General features: G+C 43.0%; 1 protein-coding gene across 1 annotated transcript in view; it reads left to right on the top strand.

Annotated features, from left to right (window-relative positions):
• Window positions 1–23,507, top strand: part of plxnb1a (plexin b1a) — an 89,027-nt gene that overhangs the window by 19,938 nt on the left and 45,582 nt on the right. The window contains exons 2-5 of the mRNA XM_086276414.1: window positions 19,307–19,412; window positions 20,031–20,895; window positions 21,213–21,452; window positions 22,694–22,876. Of these exons, the coding sequence (XP_086132540.1) occupies window positions 20,041–20,895; window positions 21,213–21,452; window positions 22,694–22,876 (1,278 nt within the window). The 5' untranslated portion in view covers window positions 19,307–19,412; window positions 20,031–20,040. The remainder of the gene's footprint in view (window positions 1–19,306; window positions 19,413–20,030; window positions 20,896–21,212; window positions 21,453–22,693; window positions 22,877–23,507) is intronic.

Raw genomic sequence — 23,507 nt, 5'->3', positions numbered from 1 at the left:
GCCTTCCTGAGAGTTTCGTCATATGCTTAACCTTTGGCAATAATTCCTTTGTCCCCAGATCACAATCACACACCTTAGAGCTTCAACACAACCAGACTCCACTCATCAATCATCTTTGATTTTCTGCCACCTATTTAGATAGCAGGGTAATGTCTGCAAGTATGGACACTCTCTGTGTGTGTGTGTGTGTGTGTGTGTGTGTGTGTGTGTGTGTGTGTGTGTGTGTGTGTGTATTTGCATATTCCTGAGGAAGATGGAGAGAGCACAGTCTATTAAGCATTTGACAATTGAAGACCTCCCACTCTAAAAGACCTGCTCAGATTGTTCCCTCGCCCTATCCCAGGAAGCTGGGGGGTGGGGGTGGGGGTGGCATAGGCGTGTCCACGAATTGGTGGTGCGGGGGTGTGGGGCGTCCATTTTCTTTCTAATGAAGCTGTCCTTCACACGGCTTGTTGACAGAAGGCAAGGATGTTCCTTCCACCTGTCTACACTCCAATACCACTTTTGAAGCTAAATGAGCCGAAGACGTTTTTGAACATAAAGGAACCAACAGGAAATGGTAAACTGTCAAAATATTATGACTGAAGTCTTCAGTATTTAGCTCCCTCATTAAATGTACTCTTTCAATTGTTCCTCACCAGTGGGCATATTCTACAGCAGTTGCTAAATCCTGCTACAAGCTTTGCAAAGTCAGTTAACTCCACAGTAATCTGGTAATCTGATGGTTTTTACATAGCATACATACATACACATACATATTTAATAGGTATTTCTTTGAAAGAATAGGTGTTTCAAGTGCAAAGAAAAAAATAGAGCTTAAATGAGAATATTAGACCAGTTGTTCTGACAAAGCATACTGGTGTAATATTTTATAATGTGCATCTGTTTTTTTTAATGCTCCATTTAAAAAAAATATTTGCTTTATCATGCAGGCCTACTTGTTGTTCCTAGAGTATTTAAAAGTAGAATGGGAGGGAGAGCCTTCAGTTTTCAGGCCCCTCTTCTGTGGAACCAGCTTCCAGTTTGGATTCAGGAGACAGACACTATCTCTACTTTTAAGATTAGGCTTAAAACTTTCCTTTTTGCTAAAGCATATAGTTAGGGCTGGACCAGGTGACCCTGAATCCTCCCTTAGTTATGCTGCAATAGACATAGGCTGCCGGGGGATTCCCATGATGCATTGAGTTTTTCCTTTCCAGTCACCTTTCTCGCTCACTATGTATTAACAGACCTCTCTGCATTGAATCATATCTGTTATTAACCTCTGTCTCTCTTCCACAGCATGTCTTTTATCTTGTCTTCCTTCTCTCACCCCAACCGGTCGCAGCAGATGGCCGCCCCTCCCTGAGCCTGGTTCTGCCAGAGGTTTCTTCCTGTTAAAAGGGAGTTTTTCCTTCCCACTGTTGCCAAAGTGCTTGCTCATAGGGGGTCATATGATTGTTGGGTTTTTCTCTGTATCTATGAAGCGCCTTGAGGCGACTTATGTTGTGATTTGGCGCTATATAAATAAAATTGAATTGAATTGAATTGAATGTTCTTTTTCATCAGTGTCAATAATGACCTTCAATGTGGCATGACGTCAGGGTTTGCTGAGTAAGACCTTTACTCCACTCGTAACCACCAATACCTAGTTACGCCTTACTTGGTCAACATTGCTCAATCAATTACATAGATTTTGTTTCTACTTGGATAATTGCCCAACTATCTTTTGTTAGTGTTCATGACAACGTTTTGATATTAAAGCTGTTTAACCAACCATTTCTACCTTCTGTAAAGACCTCACCAGGACCAGGAAGTGCCCACCAGTAATGGACAAAAAAACCCCTGCTGGACTGTAGAGCATGATCCAGAATGAAATGTGAATTAGGAACGCCTGTCACTAGTCCCTTTTAGAGGCTTCAGGGGGATTATGTCAGCATGGGTGCCCTGGCTGCAGATGAAACACATCTTACATGAAAGTAGACTGCCTTTGCATGCATGCAAGGTTACTGACTTTCTAGTGACTTATTAGGGACAGGCAATGACATGTCAGGTGGTTCCTAACAACCAAGTAGCAGCAACCAATCCAAACAAGTTTTTCCTCGTCTTCCCAAGGCTGGGAGAAATTAATGGAGGAATGTTTATAGTCACCATAATTTGACATCCTTCATCAGAATCCTTTGCGTGAGGGCTAACACAAGTAGCCTAAAGTAGCCTATTCTCTTGCTGATATTTGATTTGTGCAAACATACAGAAGAGTCAGTGTGAAAGCAGAAGTGACCCAGCTCATTTATCAGTCTGCCAGTAGTTTCATATTTCCAACTGGTTTGACCATGTTTTCAAGTAAAGTTTAAAATGGGCCTGTCTAACCTCTGGAAATGATTTCTGTTGTTTTTAAGAACTGATATAATGATTTAATGGTGCAGGACAACAGCAGCAAAGAATCCCTCACCAAGCATTCAGAAAATGTGCGGCATTCAGATAGGCGCCTGAGATACCAGCATTGGTGGCGGGGGGGCTATGGTGAGAGAGAGAGGGAGAGAGAGAGGGAAAGACACAGGCGTGAGTATATATTGAGATGGGTGAGACAGGAGGGGATGCAGGACTGGCTCCACTTAGCATGTTATGAGTCAAGGGTTGGCTAGGGGTCATGAGCTGCATGAATAAAACAGATCATGTTCATGGGTCTTTCTTTCAAACTCAAACATCCAGCAATAAGTTCCTCTGGGAATAGAAGAGGGTTACTTTCAGCTTCTTCTGGGTCGCATCTGAGAAGACACACTGCGTGTTTCATAACCATAAAGCTTATTAAACTGAAGGTTTGGCACAAAGCAGAGCAGATTTTCTGGTTTCAGGCCAGGCATATTAATGGTTATTGGTCTCGTGGTTACATGTGGCACTTTCTTCTGTCATTGTCAGCTCTGTAATTCAATAATCCAGCTGAAAATCAGGGCTGATGTTGACCAGAGCCTCTGAATCATAAAATAATGGTAGAAAAAAAAAAACTAATAAGAAGCAACTCTGGCTTAAAGAAGGGCAGAGGAGAGCTCAAGTGTTCTTAGTCCACAGACAGTGTGACAAGCTGATTAAAATGCCCACAGACTGGGAGAGCTGGACCTCCACTCTCTATTCACTGGATCCAGGCACGTCGTCACGACAACGAAGGACGACAAAGGACTTTTTCTCAGGCTATTGAGTGCCATGAAAGAAGAGGCAGTTGTGTGTGTGTGTGTGTGTGTGTGTGCGCGCAACTTTGAGTAGCGATGTGGTTGTACAAGTTGTAGGTGGTAATGTATGCAGGCCATCCGCAAACAAATGAATACACATGCACGTCCCATTGCTGCCTCCTTAGAATTCTGCCACACAATGAGCGTACTAGTGTGTCCTTGATGACGTGATGCTTCATCCGAGCATATGGCCGGTCTGAAATGAGACCCTCAGCTGGCACAGGGATGCTATTTAAACTTCCTTTGTCTGTTTGTTGACAGAATGCAAATGGCCTTTTGGGTCAGTTTTTGCCATAATTTTCAGTCTTTAGTATGATAAAACCTTATGAAACAAATGGAATAGAGCCTGTGTGTTTATTATAAAATATTAATGCAACTCTGCTATAGAATCAATTCTTCTTTCTCTCGTCATTAAGGAGTAGCAGCTCAGCCTAGCAAAGGTCTTGTTACTCTTTAAGCTTTAGAGACATCTACTGTACCCTGAGACTGTATAACAGATCTACTCAGTTCTGGATTTTGAATTTTGAAGCCTCAGTGTTAGGTTTTGGGTGTTTGTGTGTTTATTTTTTCATATTTAATTTTTTTAGATTTTTCATTTAATTACATTTTTAAGAATGACCACACATGGGTGAAAAAGTTAGCAGGGCATAAACTGCGTTACATACATACACTTTTTAGACAACCATATTGGGCCATACGCATCTTTGAATTCAGGTGTTGCCATTACTACAGGCATTAAAAATCATGCTACTTAGACAAACATTGGTGAAAGGATGGGTTGTTCTAAAAAGCTCACTGAATTCCAGTGTGGTACTTTAATGGTACTTTACCGTTCCAATAAGCCAGTCTCTGAAAATTCTGCCCTTTCCTCAAAGAGTTCCAAAGTGTTCAATGAACCATTGCAGCAGTATGCACACAATACATCAAAGTTACACTCTGTAACTGGAGTTCCAAACTTTTTCTGGGGTTAACATCAGCTCAAAACCTATGTGCTGGGAGCTTCATATTTGTGGTTAGTCTGGTACTTTGTCCATATGGTGTACTTTCTAATAACAATAAATGGCACACTTCACAAAAAATACATTACGATGAGCAAATTTCTAGTAACTTCTTGACTTGGCTGTACCTCACATGTCATATTATTTGTTAGATAATTGTATTAAAATGTATTAAAACAGGCCTAGTTGACTGTGACTGTCTACAGCTGCTCCTCTCAGCACATCTGTCCACCAAAAACTTTTTACTAACTTTTCAGCCTGAACAGTGTTCAAAAAGATGCGTTATGAAAATTTGCATACACTTTGCAGTTGTTATGAATGAGAAAAATATTAATAGAGGCTCAAACTGTGCTTTGTACCATACTGTAGAAATGCTTTTTAAAGCTATCAGGTTATGCATTTTAACAATGGAGTGTATGGGCTTTAATGTACTTTCAGAGCCAGCCTGAAGTGGCCCGTACAGAAACACTTCCTCCTTGCAAGGGGCAAGTCCCAATAATACAAAACATCCTACAATAATAGTGCAATGTTCCAGCTGACTCAAAATTCATACCTTGGAACTCGGGAGTGACGTCAGCCATGATGTCAGTCAGTGTGTTCTAGTTGGAAAGTTGGAAAAGCATGAAAAACACAGGACTTGTTTTGCTTCTGAGCAAGGTAGAGCCATTCATGCATTTGTCACTTAAAAGCTGTGGCACATTGATTGGTAGAGCCTGGTCAGAGTCACAGATACATAACATTGTTAGACAGATTTAAATCCTTAAAGTTTAACTACTGTTTATGTTATATGTCTGTGAAGATTCTCAGTCATCCAGGTCATCGTAGTCTAAGGAGCTTGGAAAGAAAAGCATCTGGACTTCTTTAAGTTGCTTGAAGACGTTTCACCTCTCATCTGAGAAGGATGAGAACTGAACTGAAGAAGCTTCTGGGATGAGAGGTGAAACGACTTCAAGCAACTTAAAGAAGTTCAGACGCTTTTCTTTCCAAGCTCCTTAGACTACTGTTTACATCCTACTCTAAGAAGTAGTCTTGGATTGTTATTGTTAGTTGGAAATCCGAGTTTAGGTGGCCTTACAGTTGAAAATTCCAGCTTCTGACTCAATCTGGAACGCAACGTCATTTCGTTAGCCCGTTTCAGCAGTTTCATACACTGCTTGAGTTCTGGTATTCACTTTAGATTGTCTTGAGTTTTAAGGACTAGTTCAGTACTTGGAAAGCTAAACAAAAATGTAATACCACTTAATAATATCTGTCCTTCGTTATATATAAGCTGCAGATGACAGGTGGTCGGCCTAACTGAAGATGGGCTTTAGGGCAGTTTTTGTTTTATCATCCTTTCCTGATTTTTTTTCTCATGTTGTCATTCCCGGTAAGGCTGACTGACTTACTCTCCTATGGAGGCCAGAGACTTGAGGTCTGTAATTGTGGCAGCATTTGTTGGCTGCTTTCCATGCTGTTGTGGTACAGCCCTTTCAGCAGAAGCTCCTTCTAAGGATCTGACCACGGGCCACTTAACACACTCTCTCTCACACACGGGACAATGAAAGCACACACTTCTCACTATTATTATCTTCATTTAACTATATGGTCCAGTTTCAGTTTTAGTTCAAAGTGTACCTCTTGAGATAGACGGGATTGTGGAGGCTGTGTATTTCATCAAAAACTATAATCAAATATCCACTTTGAGATTTATAGCAGACATAGTTATTAAGAAGCCATATTTTACTGCCCTCCAGAGCCAGTTAGGTCCCACAGCCGTTTGCTCCTCCCCGATTAAAGTTAAAATTGAGTCTCAGCTGCAATTGTCAATCACTCTCTGTCCTGTCTCTCTTTCTCTCCCTCCCTCTCGCTGAGCCCGTCCACCCCCTGCTTCCTTTTGACTGTTCTTTGATCCTTCTGCCTGTTGAATGTTGAATTGAAGAATTGCAGCACCATCGGTTCCAGTCTGTCATATGTCTGTGACAGCATAAGTTGCCCCTCTCTCCCACCTAGTCTACGTCAAAAGGTCAAAGACTTTGTGTTATGCACAGAGGAACCAGTTGCACCGTACAATGGAAATGTCACTCTCTCTCGTCAGAAGCTGACATGTAAACCTTTTGCACAGTGTGTGACACTAGAACTATTTATAAGAATTTCCAATGAGCAGGGTATATAAAATGGATGAAGATCAATGATACATCAAAGTGTTAAAAATAACTGATAGACTCATTTTCTCTTTCTTGCGATTCAGGAGATATTTGAGGCGCTGTCAGTTTCCTCTCTTATATTTTCCTCATGAGAAAAGTCAAATTTATTTCATCATGGGCATGGTGAAATCAATATTTAAACAAATATTATCATCATGATTGCTACCACCACCACAACTGTCAGTCAAAAGACCTTTTACATGTCATTACTAACAAAATGTATGCTAATAAAAGCAACCCAAACATTTGTAATTGCTGCATTACATCTATGCTTGGCATCTTTAAAATGACTTCCAAAACACAAGAAGACGGCATCACTGTGCCATGAGTTTGTGACTGAATGGGGTCAAGTTGGCATTTAAATTAAAACTAAAATGTGGTGAATAGTTGTGATAAATCGTAAAAAATCTAATTGCCCTCAGAGTCCAGAATTTTGCACAAAAACATAGCTGCTTTGCATTGTTACAATTTAACTGTAAAATGATAAAGGTGCTTGACAACATTGGTTCTCCATTGCAGATGACATGGACTCACTGGCACAGAGTGACTGAGATTGATTGCAACCTGTCGACAATCATCTGTATTTATTCTGTATTTATTTATTGAGATTCTACGCGGCGCGGAGAACAACAAAGGCACAGAACAAAGAAGCGCCGGGGAAAACGCGCTGGTATTAGGAACAGACTGAGACAGCAGGCGCATCACGCACCACTGCCCAGTATCCTACTGGCCAATGTACAATCCATGGAGAACAAGCTCGATGACCTAAGAGCAAGGGTCACCTTCCAACGTGACATGAGGGACTGCAACATTCTGTGCTTCACGGAGACATGGCTGACCCCCACCGTGCCGGACCAGGCCGTAACTCCGTCGGATTCATTCTTTGTGCTCCGCGCGGACAGAACGGCAGAGTCGAACAAAACCAAAGGTGGGGGAGTGTGTTTCATGATAAACAGAAAGTGGTGTGATGCCAGTAGCATTTCTACTCTCTCCAGCGGCTGCTCGCCACATCTGGAGTTCCTGAGCATTAAGTGCCGCCCTTTCTATCTGCCCCGTGAGTTCACCTCAGTCATCGCCACGGCGGTCTACATCCCACCCCAAGCGGACACAGGTATGGCTTTGTCCGAATTACATGATGTGCTGAGCTCGCTTCAAAACAAGGACCCGGGCGCAGCCCTCATTGTAGCAGGAGACTTTAACAAAGCGAACCTCAGACAAGTCATGCCAAACTTTTACCAGCATGTCTCATGTCCAACGAGAGGGGATCGAATTTTGGACCACTGCTACACGCCATACAAGCAGGGCTACAAAGCTGTCTCACACCCGGCTTTTGGGAAGTCTGACCACAACGCCATCTTCCTCATTCCCCAGTATAAACAAAGCATACGGAGGGAAGACGTGACCAAGAGGGAGGTAAAACGGTGGACTGCCCAATCAGAAGCTACGCTACAGGACGCACTCAACGACGTAGACTGGGACATGTTCAGAGCATGCGCAGTCGACATCAACGAGTTTACGGAAGTAGCAGTATGCTTCGTCAATATGCTAGCGGAGGAGATTATCCCCACTGCGAGAGTCACCACATTCCCAAACCAGAAACCGTGGATGGACAGATCGATCCGCACTGCAGTAAACGCCAGGACCGCCTCCTACAACGCGGGTCTCGCCACTGGCGATATGAGCGCCTACAAAGCGGCCTCATACGGCGTGCGGCGCGCAGTGAGAGATGCCAAACGCCGGTACCGGGAACGTGTGGAGTCCCGCTTCCACCAGGGCGACACACGGAGTATGTGGCACGGACTACGCACCATTACGGACTACAAAGCCAGGGACACTGCGCCGATCAACGCTGACTCTGCATTCACCAACGAGCTGAATCGGTTCTACGCCCGTAGAGGGCAGGGATAGCTCAGTAGGTAGAGTGGTTGCCCCATGATCGGAAGGTCGGGGGTTCGATTCCCCTTAACAGCTACCCTGAGGTACCCCTGAGCAAGGTACCGTCCCTACACACTGCTCCCCGGGCGCCCAATGGCTGCCCACTGCTTCACTGAGTGAATGGGTTAAATGCAGAGAGCAATTTCCCCACGGGGCTCAATAAAGTACAATAATAATGTACAATAATGTTTCGAGGTTAGCCAGGCGGCTAATGCTATCTACCGCCTGACTACCGAGGACAGTGACGTCATCAGCGAGAGACCGGTGACCAGCATCGCGGAGCATGACGTCCGAGCGGCACTGAGGAGAGTGAACACAAGGAAAGCGGCGGGGCCAGACGGCATCACCGGCCGTCTGCTGCGCTGCTGTGCTGACCAGCTAGCAGGTGTGTTCACTTACATCTTCAACGAGTCCCTGGCGAAGTCTGTGGTCCCCACATGCTTCAAAAGATCCACCATCATCCCTGTGCCCAAGAACAGCAAACCCTCATCCCTGAACGATTACCGGCCAGTTGCACTGACCTCGGTAGTAATGAAGGTGTTTGAGAGGCTGCTGAAGAACATCATCTCCTCCTCCATCCCAGACACCACAGATCCGCTGCATTTCGCCTACAGATCCAACAGATCCACAGAGGATGCCATCGCCCACGTCCTACACACCACTCTCAGCCACGTGGACAAGAAACAGGGTAACTATGTGCGAATGCTGTTTGTTGATTACAGTTCAGCGTTTAACACAATAGTGCCCTGCAGACTGTTCACAAAGCTGAGGGATCTGGGACTTAACAGCCGTCTGTGTGCATGGGTGTTGGACTTCCTCACTGGCAGAACTCAGGTGGTGAGGGTGGGCAGGTGCTTCTCCAACAGCATCACCATCAACACAGGAGCACCTCAGGGATGTGTCCTCTCGCCACTGCTCTACTCCCTCTACACTTCAGACTGTGTGGCCACCCATGGCTCCAACACCATTGTGAAGTTTGCTGACGACACAGTGGTGTTGGGTGCCATCTCCAACAACGATGAGGCGGCCCACATTCATCAAGTGAAGAATCTGGCATCGTGGTGCCAGGACAACCACCTCCAGCTGAACGTCAGCAAGACCAAGGAGCTGGTGGTGGACTTCAGAAGGGGTCAGCACAGAGACTACAAGCCCATCATCATCAATGGAGCTCCAGTGGAGAGGGTGCAGTCCTTCAAGTATTATGGTGTCCACATCTCCTCAGACCTGACATGGGCTGCCCACATTCAGGTCCAGACCAAAAAGGCTAGGCAGCGCCTGTATCACCTACGACAACTGAGGAAGTTCAGGGTCTCTCCAAAGATCCTCAGGATTTTCTATACAGGCGCTGTGGAGAGCATCCTCACACAGAACATGACATCGTGGTTTGGGAACAGCTGTGTGAAGGACCAAAAAGCTCTCCAGAGAGTGATCCGTACAGCAGAACGCTGCTGCAGGATTGCTCTCCCCCCGCTTCAGGACACCTACACCAGGAGACGCCAGACTAGAGCAGCGCAGATACTGAAGGACCCGTCCCATCCAGGCAACAAACTGTTCCAACTTCTGCAATCTGGTAGAAGGTTCCGCATCTTCCGGGCAAGGACAGAGAGACTCAAGAGGAGCTTCTATCCCCAAGCCATCCGTGCCCTAAACACACACACCCGCCCGCTCACATCATCTATAATTGACTGAGACAGGACTCTTCCAGACACTCTAAACCAAGGCACAATGTACATTTCAATTCCTTTAATTTTAAATATGTTTATATTGTCTATCCTGTAAAATAGTCAGATGTCTATTCATATTAATGCACAGAATTCACCTGCTTGCTGCTACTACTGCACATTCACCCAGTGTATATACTATATGTGTATATATATATATAACGTTCTTCCTCTACACCCCCCCCCCCCCCCCCCCCCCCCATTTTTGCACATGTCGAGGAGCGTGTCAGGCTACATTTCACTGTGTGTTATACTTGTATAACTATGCATGTGACAAATAAAGAACCTTGAACCTTGAACCTTATGTATTAGAAGACAGGTGTTTACAAACCTCCAACAGTCTAAGAGTGATTGTAGTCAGTCTGAGAGGGATAGTTTGGAGGCAGGTTGCCTCCCACCAATCAAAAGTGGTCGCCACAACTATTCTCAATCAATCGTTGACAGGAAAAAGTGATTGCCATGCTTTTTTTTTTTTTTCTGTGTGTGTGACTGTGTCATTAGGTGAATGAGTTGGCTTTTTTTAATGCATTTAATTAATGTCATATTTAAAGGCATTGGATTGTCCTTAACACATTCATTTTTTCTGCTAGGACTACTCTTAGCAACAAAAATATCCAGCTAACAATCTAGCTTATGTTGGCTGTACAAACCAAAACAGGAATATATTTTTTTGCTACGTCATGCATGTTTTTTTTTTAAAGCATCCTGTCTCTCATGAGTGAGTGAATTAAATAGCTGGATGCTGCTTAAGCTGTGGCTCTCAGTTTAACACTAGGTAGCACAGCAAATTGGCAAGTAAAGACCGTTAAGATAAATAGCAGCTACCTGATGCATATGAATCTCTAATGAAGGCTTAGCTGGCTAAAATATCAGAGCTTGACTGCCACTGAATCGTAGGTGCTGATGTCAATACAATATAATTCATCTCAATTAACTAATGACACATCTTTAAATGAGCCTTTATCTTTTTGTGTCTCATGTTAAAAGAAAACAAAATCCATGTTGGATTATATTAAACAACATTTTTCCTTTCCTAAATATCTGCTACCAGTTCAGCAGCAAATGCAGGTTGTTGAACTTTTAAACTTCTAATGCTGAGTTGTGCTTTTATACTTTAATTTACTGCACCAAGTAATTGTTTTTTTAATGATGTATACTATTTAAAGGTATTTTTATTTCAGTATTGCCTCATGCACAAAAGACATGTTAACATTTTGTAGCAGGAAAAGCTGCTGTAGTGTTAATGGCTCTTATATTTTGCTGTTTTAATCTTACACAGTGTGAACCAGTAAATAGAATTCAGCCTGCATTGCTTTATTTTTTACTGTGATGTGTTGTTATATCTTCTGTTAATGCAAGTTTAATTGTTTTTTTTAACACTTTGGTGATCTGATAAAATAAAGATAAAATTTGATTTTCTTTCTTTCATAGTGGCATCAACCTGCTATATTGACATGAATAGTCTTTTTTACTCATAGACCAGTTTTGTTAGCACACTGGTGCAGAGGTAGCAGGAGATAATTAGTATTAGATTTGGCAGATGAAAGCCAGTGGCGCTTACAATGCATCTCAGGTTGAGGGGGACACGCTGGACCAAGCAGCTAGGCTCAACACCTGCTTCTTCCGGGCAGAGCACTACTGCCTCCAGGGTGAAAGGATCCTGTCATAAAACGGGCTAAGTAAGTGCATGTGTGGGTAGACTCTCTTTTTAAGGGAAGTGGCTTTTATCCCGTGTCCGTTAACTGTAGCCACTTGGTCAGAGAGCTGTGAAAGGGACACTATTCCCTGCTGCAGCAGACAGAGAGCTCCTTCAGCACACCGGAGGGACAGAGAGAGAGACCCTCTGTGTCTGCATGTGAACTGCGGGGGGAGAAATGGCCATTGACCCTAAAGAGGGCAACGGATATGGAAAAAGGCCAAGCATGTGTGCATCTGCCTCTCATAATATTAGTGATCTAAACATACTGATCTAACTATCTAAGTGGAGAGACACAACCAGCAACCACACTGTTGTTCCAGTAGTTCTAGTATGCTATGCTTGCAGGACACACAACACTAGACAATGGCATCTTGTCTATCAGGGATATGCTCCGCTGTTGTTCATGTTGATGGTTGATTGGAAGACTCCAGCTGTCAAATCTTTGTTCTCTTCTTTGACAATCTAATCATCATTTGTATGAAAATATGAGCATCATGCTTCCAAGCACTCACACAACCAAAACACGATCCAGAACTTGCTGCAAATGAATAGTTTAATGTTGACTCATGGGTATTTTCACATCTGCATCCATGTTGTGGGGGCAGGAATCTAAGCAAAAATGACCAGACCTCCCTTCTTCCGTCCTGGGTCCAGAAAGCATTTCAATGAGATCCTTCAACCATCTCGACTGAATAGCTGAGCTCCTGTCCGGAGAACCTGTCTCTAAGTCTGAGCGCAGATACCCTCGTAAGATAACTAATGTCCCCTGATTGTATCTGTGATCTACCCCCTGTTCATGGTCATTGGTGAGCGTAGGACTGTAGAACATTATGTCCACAGTCATACATTCATTCTCAGATTGCACTTGACCACAACTGTGTGGAGACTTTCTGCTCAACTCTTCCCCTACTGGTGAACGTGATCCTGAGATACTTCAAGTCATCCACTTGGTAATAGGAACCCACTCTTTTTAGACTGAGAAAGTCAGTGAGTGCTAATTCTCATTACAGATATTTCACACTTGAACACCTCTGTTGATGCAGATTTTTTAAAATTATTAATTTACCCTTGTTCTTTTCTTCTTCTTGTTGTTGCTTCTACCTTTATATCAGGGCAGGGGTGTCCTACTCTAGACCTCGAGAGCCAGTGTCCTGCAGGTTTTAGATGTGTCCTTGATCCATCACAGCTGATTTAAATGGCTAAATTACCTCCTCAACATTTCTTGAAGTTCACCAGAGGCCTGGTAATGAACTAATAAGGGTGATATTTAAAACCTGCAGGACACCGGCTCTCGAGGCCTGGAGTTGGCCACCCCTGGGTCAGGGAAACTAGTGTACGCTACCACACACATTGTCAAAGAACTGAAGCTACTTCCAGCTACTCTCTGCTTCTGATCAGGATGCTGCTGAATTTGCTGTTTGTTGTTTATCTTTATCTGGATGTCTGCAACTGAAAAAATTCAGTTCTTCTCCACCATCATTAGAAACCTCACAAACACTGCAAGTGTTCTCATAGACTTTGTTTGTAGTGAGTCAGTCTCACAAAGCTCTCTGCAGTTTTTTTTGTCATAAATCGATTTCAAGCATTTCCTGATAAATACATGTTCCTGTTCTGTATATTCTCACTTGCATCCTATTTGCGTGTGGCCACTGAAAGCCCTGCTGATCTCTAACAGATCCTTTGCCACTTCCTCTACTGTATTCTCTGGAAGGGATCCACAGATGCTACTGTTGCAGAGCCCGGGGCCTGGGGCGAGACGCCAGCCAACCCACCACTACATAACAATGCAAGGCAGTGCTCCATGGCTCCGGGCCCAGTGTCCCCCCACTGTCTCTGCGCTGTTGAACTCACATATTTTATGGGGTCTTTGGTGGTCAGTGGGCTGTCGCGGCTCATTAGGAGCTTTAGAAATGATCTTGCACAGCAGACTCTCGCAGTGATTAATAAACATGGACAGAGAGAGAGCGACAGGAATGGGTAGGGTGAAAGTTCACAGATGAGACTGCATTCTGAGACATTTATAGAGGTCATTAAATATGCTGGGTAGCACAAACACAGTACAGTAAATCACCATTTCTCTTACAGTTTATTGGGTTAAACTAATTATCATCTCTTTAGTAGCCAATCATCCAAAAAGAAACATGAAAATACGACATTTGTGAGAAAATCCCAGATAAACTTTTGCTTTTGCTTTGTTTACATGTCACAGTTTACTTCATAGTTTCTATATGACGACCCTTTCCCCTCCCCTTTTCAGCTGAAATGGGCCAACAAGAGGTTATTTATAGGTTGCTGGACTGCGTCCCATGGCTGAATATGCTGCATACCAGACACAACTGATGAACACTGGAGATTGTTGATGAAAGGCATGAGAGAGGCCGCCCCTTTGCAGCTCTAAAGGGTGTCACTGGTATTTGTTTGACTACCAAGCACTTCTACAGACCAGATGTCGTGAATAAAGCAGAGCTCAAGGACAGGAAACGTTTAAAAGTTATGAAATGAAAGTTGTTGGATGAAGTAAAAGACATGGAGTTAAATGATTTTTTTAGAAGAAGCAATCCAAATTTAATGATTGCTCATTTCATTGATGGATGAAGCGAAAATGTTGCTTATCTTTAAAAGGTCTTATACACTGACAGAAATATCCCAGATCGGACTTCCCCTCTTTGACTTTTACATTGACTACGACTCTATTTCTCACGTCTCTGTTCCTTCCCATCCCTCTCTACTCTGCCCCACACCACAGTCATTCAGTCTGATCTCATGGTAGCTTGTAGGAAGACATCACTGATGACTAGCAAGAGGAAGTTCCCATGGCAATGGGGTCACAGTTGGCTATAAATATGTTGACCTCGTCATGTTGTCCGGTCAAAGAGCAGGTGAGGACGCCTGTTAAGAGTGGCAGTGAGAATTTGTGTAGAATAGTTCCCAGGCTCTCCATTACAGAGGCTGGATAGGCCTAAAATATCCAGCTTAACAAGTTATTAGCCCTGACACAGTAATTGTTTTAAGTTAGTTTTAGATTGGAGTAGATTAAATTAGTCTTTATTGTCCCTCTTAAGAAAAAAAATTGTTCTGGGAAATGGCTGGCATAGTTCCATCCAAGTGCAATCAAATGCAGCATGCTGTATCACAACTAGACCAGAATATATTTCACAGTATGGTACACTGTACTTTACTGGATCCACTGAATTATAGTAGCTAGCTTCATTATTACGTTAACCTGTAAAATAAAAACAAACTCCTTTTAGTCTGAGCACCGCAGTGTTTCTATGATCCTAATGCGAGACTTTCAGTGACAACAACCGTTCTCTTACAGATGAAATCCCATTCATACGTAAACAAATATAAACCCCCCCAAAAAACTAAATTTCGAAGCTTCCTCAAAGTAATTTTTTATGTTATAGCTGATTTAGTACAGGCAATAGCAAAAGACAGCTAGTGTTAGCCAATGTTGGCAAACCTTACCTATGAAGTTATAAGGAGAAGTCTTAAAGTCAACTTTATTACTGTGCTATGACTCTTTATGACTTATGCTTTATGCGACCATTGAGCATGTATTAAGTTCATGCTCATGAAGCCAGGCATAGCCGTTCACACTGAGCACAGCACCCACTAGAGGAGGTCGGGGTCTCAGGCCACCCTCAGTGTCCTGCTGGAGGTCATTTTTACATCCTTGGCAGTGCTCATCCTGTTCCTCCTTGCACAAAGGACCAGATACCATTCTTGTTGATGCGTTAAAGATCTTCTACAACCCTGTCCAGCTCTCCTAGAGTAACTGCATGTCTCCTGGAATCTCCTCCATGCTTTTGACACTGAGACATAGCAAACCTTATGGCAATGACATGTTTATTGATGTGCCATCCTGGAGGAGTTGGACTACCTGTGCAACCTCTGTAGGGTCCAGGTATTGCCTCATGCTGCTGGTAGTGAGAAAACAGTCAATAAAATATCAGAGGCATCCATGTGTAAAAGCATTTCTGTTTTGGGGATTGTCTCATTGTTGCCCCTCTAGTGCATTTCTTGTTAATTTCAATAACACCAAAGCAGCTGAAACAACCCCCTCTGCTACTTACCTGACCAGATCAGTATCTCACAAGTTTAGCTGACTTAAATCTACAGGGTGGGCCATTTATATGGATACACCGTAATAAAATGGGAATGGTTGGTGATATTGAAGTCCTGTTTGTGGCACATTAGTATATGTGAGGGGGTAAACTCCTCAAGATGGGTGGTGACCATGGTGGCCATTTAGAAGTCGGCCATCTTGGATACAACTTTTATTTTTTCAATAGGAAGAGGGCCATGTGACACATCAGACTTATTGGTAATGTCACAAGAAAAACAATGGTGTGCTTGGTTTCAACATAACTTTATTCTTTCATGAGTTATTTACAAGTTTCTGACCACTTATAAAATGTGTTCAATGTGCTGCCCATTGTGTTGGATTGTCAATGCAACCCTCTTCTCCCACTCTTCACACACTGATAACACTGCAGGAGAAATGCCAGCACAGGCATCCAGTATCCGTAGTTTCAGGTGCTGCACATCTCGTATCTTCAAACCATAGACAATTGCCTTCAGATGACCACAAAGATAAAAGTCTAAGGGTGTCAGATTGGGAGACCTTGGGGGCCATTCAATGGACCCACGACGACCAATCCACTTTCCAGGTAACTGTTCATCTAGGAATGCTCGGACCTGGCACCCATAATGTGGTGGTGCACCATCTTGCTGGAATGTGCCAGCTTCAGTGCATAAAGAGGGAAACACATCATCGTGTAGCAATTTCAAATGTCCAATGACCTTGAGGTTTCCATGAAGAATGGACCCACTATCGTTGTACCCCATATACCACACCAAACCATCACTTTTGTTGTTCCAACAGTCTTGGAGGGATCCATCCAATGTGGGTTAATGTCAGACCAATAGCGGTGGTTTTGTTTGTTTTTCTTCACCATTCACATAAAAGTTTGCCTCATCACTGAACAAAATATTCTGCGTGAACTGAGGGTCCTGTTCCAATTTTTGTTTTGCCCATTCTGCAAATTCTGTGCTGCAGTAGCTGGAGTTTGTAAGGGTGCCATTTGTGAGTAGCTAATATATTTACCGAAGAGATGTTCGACTAATGCCACTCTCCAGTGACATGCGGTGAGTGCTACGCTGTGGGCTCTTGCTGAATGAAGCTAGGACACCCACTGATGTTTCTTCATTAGTGACAGTTTTCTTGCGTCCACATTTTGGCAAATCCAACACTGAACCAGTTTCACGAAACTTAGCAAGCAGTTTGCTAACTGTAGCATGGGAGATGGGTGGTCCCGTAGGGTGTTTTGCATTGAAATCTGCTGCAATGACCCGGTATCACCAGATATCAACACAATTTCGATCCGCTCCTTACGTGTTAACCTCTTCGACATGTCAATGGCTGTGAACAAAGAGAAACTTGTAAATAACTCATGAAAGAATAAAGTTAAGTTGAAACCAAGCCCACCATTGTTTTTCTTGTGACATTACCAATAAGTTTGATGTGTCACATGGCCCTCTTCCTATTGAAAAAGTTGTATCCAAGATGGCTGACTTCTTTTTTTTTTTTTTTTTTTTTTTTTTTGATATACAATTTTTATTCGTTTATCAAAAATAGCATAAAACAACACAACCAAACAGAGAAGAAGAAAGAAAAAAAAAAAACCCCAAAAAAACAAAAAACGGCTGACTTCTAAATGGCCACCATGGTCACCACCCATCTTGAGGAGTTTGGCCCCTCACATATACTAATGTGCCACAAACAGGACTTCAATATCACCAACCATTCCCATTTTATTACGGTGTATCCATATAAATGGCCCACCCTGTATATTCTGATTTAAAAGTGTTCCTTTCAATTTTCTTTTTCTTGAGTAGTATACATGTAGTGTTGTTAATGTTATTTCAGGACAAAAAAAAACATTACACTTCACCATTAAATTAAAAAAGGAAATGCGCTTCCATTTGTAACATGGTCTCACGAAGCCAAAACATACATGAACACTTTTGATGGAAGTGTTTTGAATGCATCACGTCAGTGTTTATGTAAGCATATGATAGCAATGCGTGTTGTTTCAGTGGACGCGATCATAGTTTCAAGTGCGGTATTTCATTTTGCAAGATGTGTGTGAGGTTATGACAACACAGATGATTTGGGAAAATGATCCACAGTTTCTTGTAGTTTCTGTTTCAGATGTTTGAGAAAATCCGTCACATGCATGAACACCAAACAGTGACACTGGTCATACTGGACAGTTCTATTTGAGAACCATTCATTCAGTAGCCAAAAACTGTTGGACTCCTGACATCGCCCATTGGTCACATTGCCTTTTACTTTTAGGATTGCTGCTTACCTGATTGAAAACAACATGGATGTGAGGGCTGTAGGCAGTGTGAATCAATAAAACATGAGAATTTGTTTGTTTTATATGCATATTTCATGAAGACTATTCCTCCCATGTCTGTACGATTTTGAGCCCTGTTTAATAGAGTGTACTCGTTGGCTTCTCACACACAGTGTATAGTATTAGTGTATAGTGCATCATAAACCGGACGCAAATCCTTTGACAGTGGGCGTGGAGGTTATTCCTTATAATACTTCTTATTCTGCTCATGAATAAGTAAAGAGGAGGCCTTGAGACACACTCACTCACTTACCACACACACGCACCTGCTCCTGGATGGCCTCTGGTTATGCAGAGATGCGCACAGATCCACACCCATTCCCAGAGATTCCCCTCCCCTCCCACCTCCCTTGTCTTTGTCCTGATTGCAGCCCCAGGGGGTAGACAGTTAGGTAAGATGGCACTGCATGTCTAATCTCTTAGAAATCTATTTGCACTTCAAGGTAATGCTGCACAAAATTGCATTTTTTTTTAATATCATACTCGTATTTTTCAGAGTCTGTCATTATGCTGTGTGTTTGGCCAGAAGTAATACTTGCCAGTGCTCAGTTTCAGTATTCTTCATATCCCTGGTTTAGGGCTTATACTTGTGTATTAGAATCTATACATTTTTAGTGTTTAAATTTTTTTTTTGTTACGAGGCTTCAAATTATTGATGTTTTGTTAAGACTAGATGTGTTTATAGTAGCTATCATGAACATAAACTCTCCCTTTAGGATAAAAAAAAAAAAGGTGGAAAGAGGCACTATTGTACAGAGGAGTTGTTTAATTCTATATGACCCTTTCCAGGGTCAGTGAAAGGTCTGGGGAACCTGTTCAATAATTGAAGGAGTTTTATCTGTAATGTGAAAGCTCTCAGTGTCCATACACCACTTTCCTCAGAGGTGTTGAGTGATGGCTGTGGAAATGGGAAATGATAGGAGTTGTTTTGAATGTTTCCAATGGTAAGGGATACTGTGGCTGCTGGCGTTTCGATTCCATTAAATGCACTCTGCACAGCGACAGAGTTAAACGCTATGCAAGTAATCTTACACGCTGGTGCTATGACATTTTCAAGAGGGGGAATAAGAGTCACCTTAAATCTTGCTTCTGTATGTCATGAATTTGCCATTCTTTTCCTGCTTTGTGTGCAGATTGGATATCCCATGTGTTGCTGCTGTCCAGACAGATGAAAGGATGGGGATATAATTCTGGATGATAAGGTGAAGAATTTCTTCAGCTGAACAGAGAACATAAATGGTGAGATCCCATTTTTCTGAACAAAGCACCATTTTAAAAAGGCTAAAACCAAAAATGTGCTGTCAGATGTTAATAACCTGTCTGCACCCAGTGGACCCAAATCAATTTGTTCATACAAATTTCAGTTGGGCAGATATCACTCAAAGATAAATAAATAGTTCATTTGCTGTTCTAGCTTTATATTAATGTATACAGGTAATGGTATAAATAGGGGGAATGACACATAATAATACAGAGCCCATTTCTGTTAGTGTGGCAAAGAGGAATATCCTGTTTCAGACATAATACCTGCTAGTGGGTCCGTTTGGTGTTGGCTTTGGTCATGTTCGGCAACTGTCATAAGAAAGGTACAGGATATTACTTGAAGGCATTTAGTTAAACTGTGTGCATGCTTGGAATAATCAGCATTAGTTAGAAAAAAGAGCATTTTCTTGCTAGCTTAAATTCTTAAGAGGTTTTCAACACGTAATATTTCTGATGTTAAACCTAAGCTCTATAAAACTCTTAAGTTGCACTTTCCTTAGCTATATGGAAGCAGCTTTTAGCCTTATTAAATGCTGATGTTCAATCTTAAATATCCGCTAGTGCAAGCCTTTAACCCTTTTTTCCCATCCTCAGAGTGTTTGCCATGCTACATGGGAACTCCACCCTGGTCTTACTGTTCATCCTCACCATTTTTGCCACTGTCTATGGTCATTCCTACCCCCGTTTTTCCCATAATGACACTGAGTTCCAGCACCTGGTGCTCCACCCCGACCCCTCTGCGGGGACTGTGTACGTGGGGGCCAGGGACCACCTTTTCCAACTGGATGGCTTAGATGGACTGCGGTTGGAGCAAGAAGAGAGCACTGGACCTGTAATCGACAGCAAAGAATGCCTGCCCCCAGTCACTGACACAAATTGTCCCCAAGCCAGAAGAACCAGTAATCACAACAAATTACTGCTGGTGGATCCTAAAGCATTGGAGTTGATCACATGTGGCAGTGTGCACCAGGGCACCTGCCAGAAACGTAGCCTGAGGTCAGTCAGAGAGGTTTTGTTCTCTACCGAGAGGCCTGTGGATACCCAGTATGTTGCAGCCAATGATCCATCAGTGTCAACAGTTGGTTTGGTAGTGCGGCCAAGTGGCGGAGATAGAACTGTGATGTATGTTGGTCGGGGCTATACCGCCAGCCACCCACCCATCTCCACACGCCACCTTTCATTAAAACCCATCTTTTCCTATGAAGAGACAGCTAAACTAGCTGTGGCTGGGCGTCTTTCGGAGTATGATCATCATTTTGTGACAGCGTTCACACGGGGCACGTACGTGTACTTCTTATTTTACCGCCGTGACATCAAGTCACCATCAAGGGACTACCGGACATATGTCGCCAGAGTGTGCATGGAAGACACTTCCTACTATTCGTATGTGGAAATTCCTCTTGTCTGCCTATCACAGTCCCATTCACCTAGGAGTTACAATCTGCTCCAGGCAGCCCAGGTATTGAGTCAAAACATTATGAACACTTGTGCCTGATATCTTGTTGGTTCTTCACATTGCATCACAACCATTTTATTTTAACCATTTTATTTATTAGTGATAGAATTGCCACCCCAATATTTTTGGTGGCCCCCATTTATTTCCCTTAAATAACTAGAATCAACATTTAAAATTGTGCTTTGTATTTCCTTCAGTTAACTTTGTCTAATATTACAATTATTTTGATGATCTGAAACATGTAAGTGTGACAAGTATGCTGAAGAATAAGTGTTCATCAGGGTTACGCTGACCCTTTTTCTGTGCCTTTGTTGGAACAGGTGGGACACGGGCCGGGTCTGCAGGGTGAGGATCTGCTAGGAGTCTTTTCCACCAGCACCAGCCCCACAAACGACAATCCCTCACATGAGTCAGCTCTGTGCATTTTCTCTCTACACGAGCTGGACAGATACATCAACTCAACCCGTGACCTCTGCTACACCAAAGATGGGCGGGGGGAGGGAACAGGAGAGGCCTACATAGAATATGAGGTCAAGTCCAGCTGTGCCAACCTGCCCGTGGTAAGAATACAGGAGTAAATGTTTTGGGGATTAAGCGCTGACCTGCTTTTGATGTCGATCTTTCCCGTGAAAACAAATATTTTTTTTGAGCCTTTGCATGCTCATGTGAACCTTTCAGATTGCTGAGAGAGAACATCCTTAATGCTTTGTGCTAGTTATAGCAGGAAAGCCTCACAGTAGATACATTAAAACTCTCTATCATAAGGACTTATTCCCTGATGTCGACCCATACCTCAGCTATATCGACTAATTTGATGTAAGTGTTCAGCGGAAGCCAAAACAGATACAACCATGTAACGAAGAATGACAGGACTGGTAAGATTAAGTGTAGTAACAAGAAGAAGTAGTGACTACATATAATGGATGGATGAAAGTGAAGTAATGAGGTCCTTGTTAAAAAAAACCCTAAGGTCTCTAAAGCCCCAGGAGTAGCTCTGCCCAGCTGCAGCCATTCAGAGACCCTGTCCACTGCCCTGCAAACTGCTCAGGTCCTGCCAGCCCACAGAAGCATTTAATGGGATCGTTAGGGATCAATAAACCAAACTACCCCTGAATCATATGTGAAACTGCTTAATGAGCTCTGACAAGGAAGGACGAGTCTTCTTTTGAAAGCCACGGGCAGAAGAAAATAGAGAGGGAGAGAGGGGAAGAAACAGAGACGTGAAGAGAAAGCCTGTGGAATATAGTGCAAAAGAGGAGGAAATGAAAGTAAGGAAATAGATGAATGGGGAAGATAAAGTTGTATTAAATCATGAAGTTCCCCTCCTAGCAATGATGAAACGTTATCATTATTTTCTTAATAAACAAACTGAGCAAACTAAAAAAAGATCTCTCATTCTACCCACTCCTCCTCCTCCTCCTCCTCCTCCAGGGCCAATTATCTAGAAGCAGAGCTTGGAGACTTAGTGGAAAAGCGGAATTTGGAGTGGTTGCTTTGCAAAGCCAAAGGAAAGGAGAGACCATGTCTCTGAATGAGTCTGCTTTAATCTATGGTGCAATCCTCTTACGATGTATTAAGAGGATTCAGAGGCTCTGAGGCAACAGTGGGAATATAAACTTATTTGCTCTAAAGCTTTAGATGTTTGGCATGACTTAAAACAACAAGGGAAAAATAATAGCTGTATTTGAAATGTGATATAAAAATTTAAATGTAGCTTGAAATTGTAGCAATAAAAGTCTCTGTTGTGTTTATTTGAAGATGAACCAGCAAGACAAACTCTCTATCCCGTCACATGTTTTAGAATACCCTGAAGGCATATCCCTGCGGCTCCGACCACACCCCAAGTCCAATGGCAAACAGGGAACCGCTGAAAGCTAAACCTGCATGGCACACCTCATCTGCCCGTCTCACCGCCGTGGCAGTCAGTGTCAGGGATGGACATAGCATCGCATTCCTGGGAGACTCCAAAGGGACCCTTCATAAGGTAGCTCAGACTTTTAGTTTTTGTTTCTGTGTGACCTTGGAGAGCCTCCCCTGGTGCGCAGAGTGGGAGGCAGGGAGAAACCCCTGACTCATGGAAATATTTCTACCAGTTTCTTATTAACCCGGTGGTCTAATTTTTCATTCATCGCGCTCACATAAGTGTCAGGGATTAACTGGATCTGTGTCCACGCAGGCCTGCCTTTGTGCTCTAACTTGTCTATGATTCACATCTCAGCAAAACACACCTTACACCACATAAAACACCCTGAAACACACAAATCCAATTTCAAAGATATTTAATCCAAGTCCACGCCAGTTCCCATATACTTCTACATCACTGTGTGACTCCGGCCTGGAAGATTCCTATCATTCCAGCATTCACAGTGTTCCAACAAACACAGGCTAGCATACCTTTGTGATCCCACGCTTAACGGGTTTGCTTTTTCTTCTGCACACTGCAACATGTTGGAGACAGGGTCTTATTTTGGGGGGGTTTTTGTTGGAAAGTTTCGTCCAGAGTAGATTTCTAACATCACTTAGACTTTGATAAAAAGTCTAAGTGATGTTTTCAGCTCTTCTGTACAAAACAAAACAAGAAAAGAGAACGCTTCTACCTTCTGAACAACATCTGC

The sequence above is a fragment of the Aulonocara sp. 'chitande type north' Nkhata Bay genome, linkage group LG20, assembly GCF_057382095.1.
Source record: "Aulonocara sp. 'chitande type north' Nkhata Bay isolate Kocher_YH1m ecotype deep benthic linkage group LG20, A_spYH_male_GT1.1, whole genome shotgun sequence".
NCBI lineage: Eukaryota > Metazoa > Chordata > Actinopteri > Cichliformes > Cichlidae > Aulonocara > Aulonocara sp. 'chitande type north' Nkhata Bay.
Note: the sequence above shows the minus strand (reverse complement) of the source record. Positions and strands in the feature narration are given on the sequence as shown.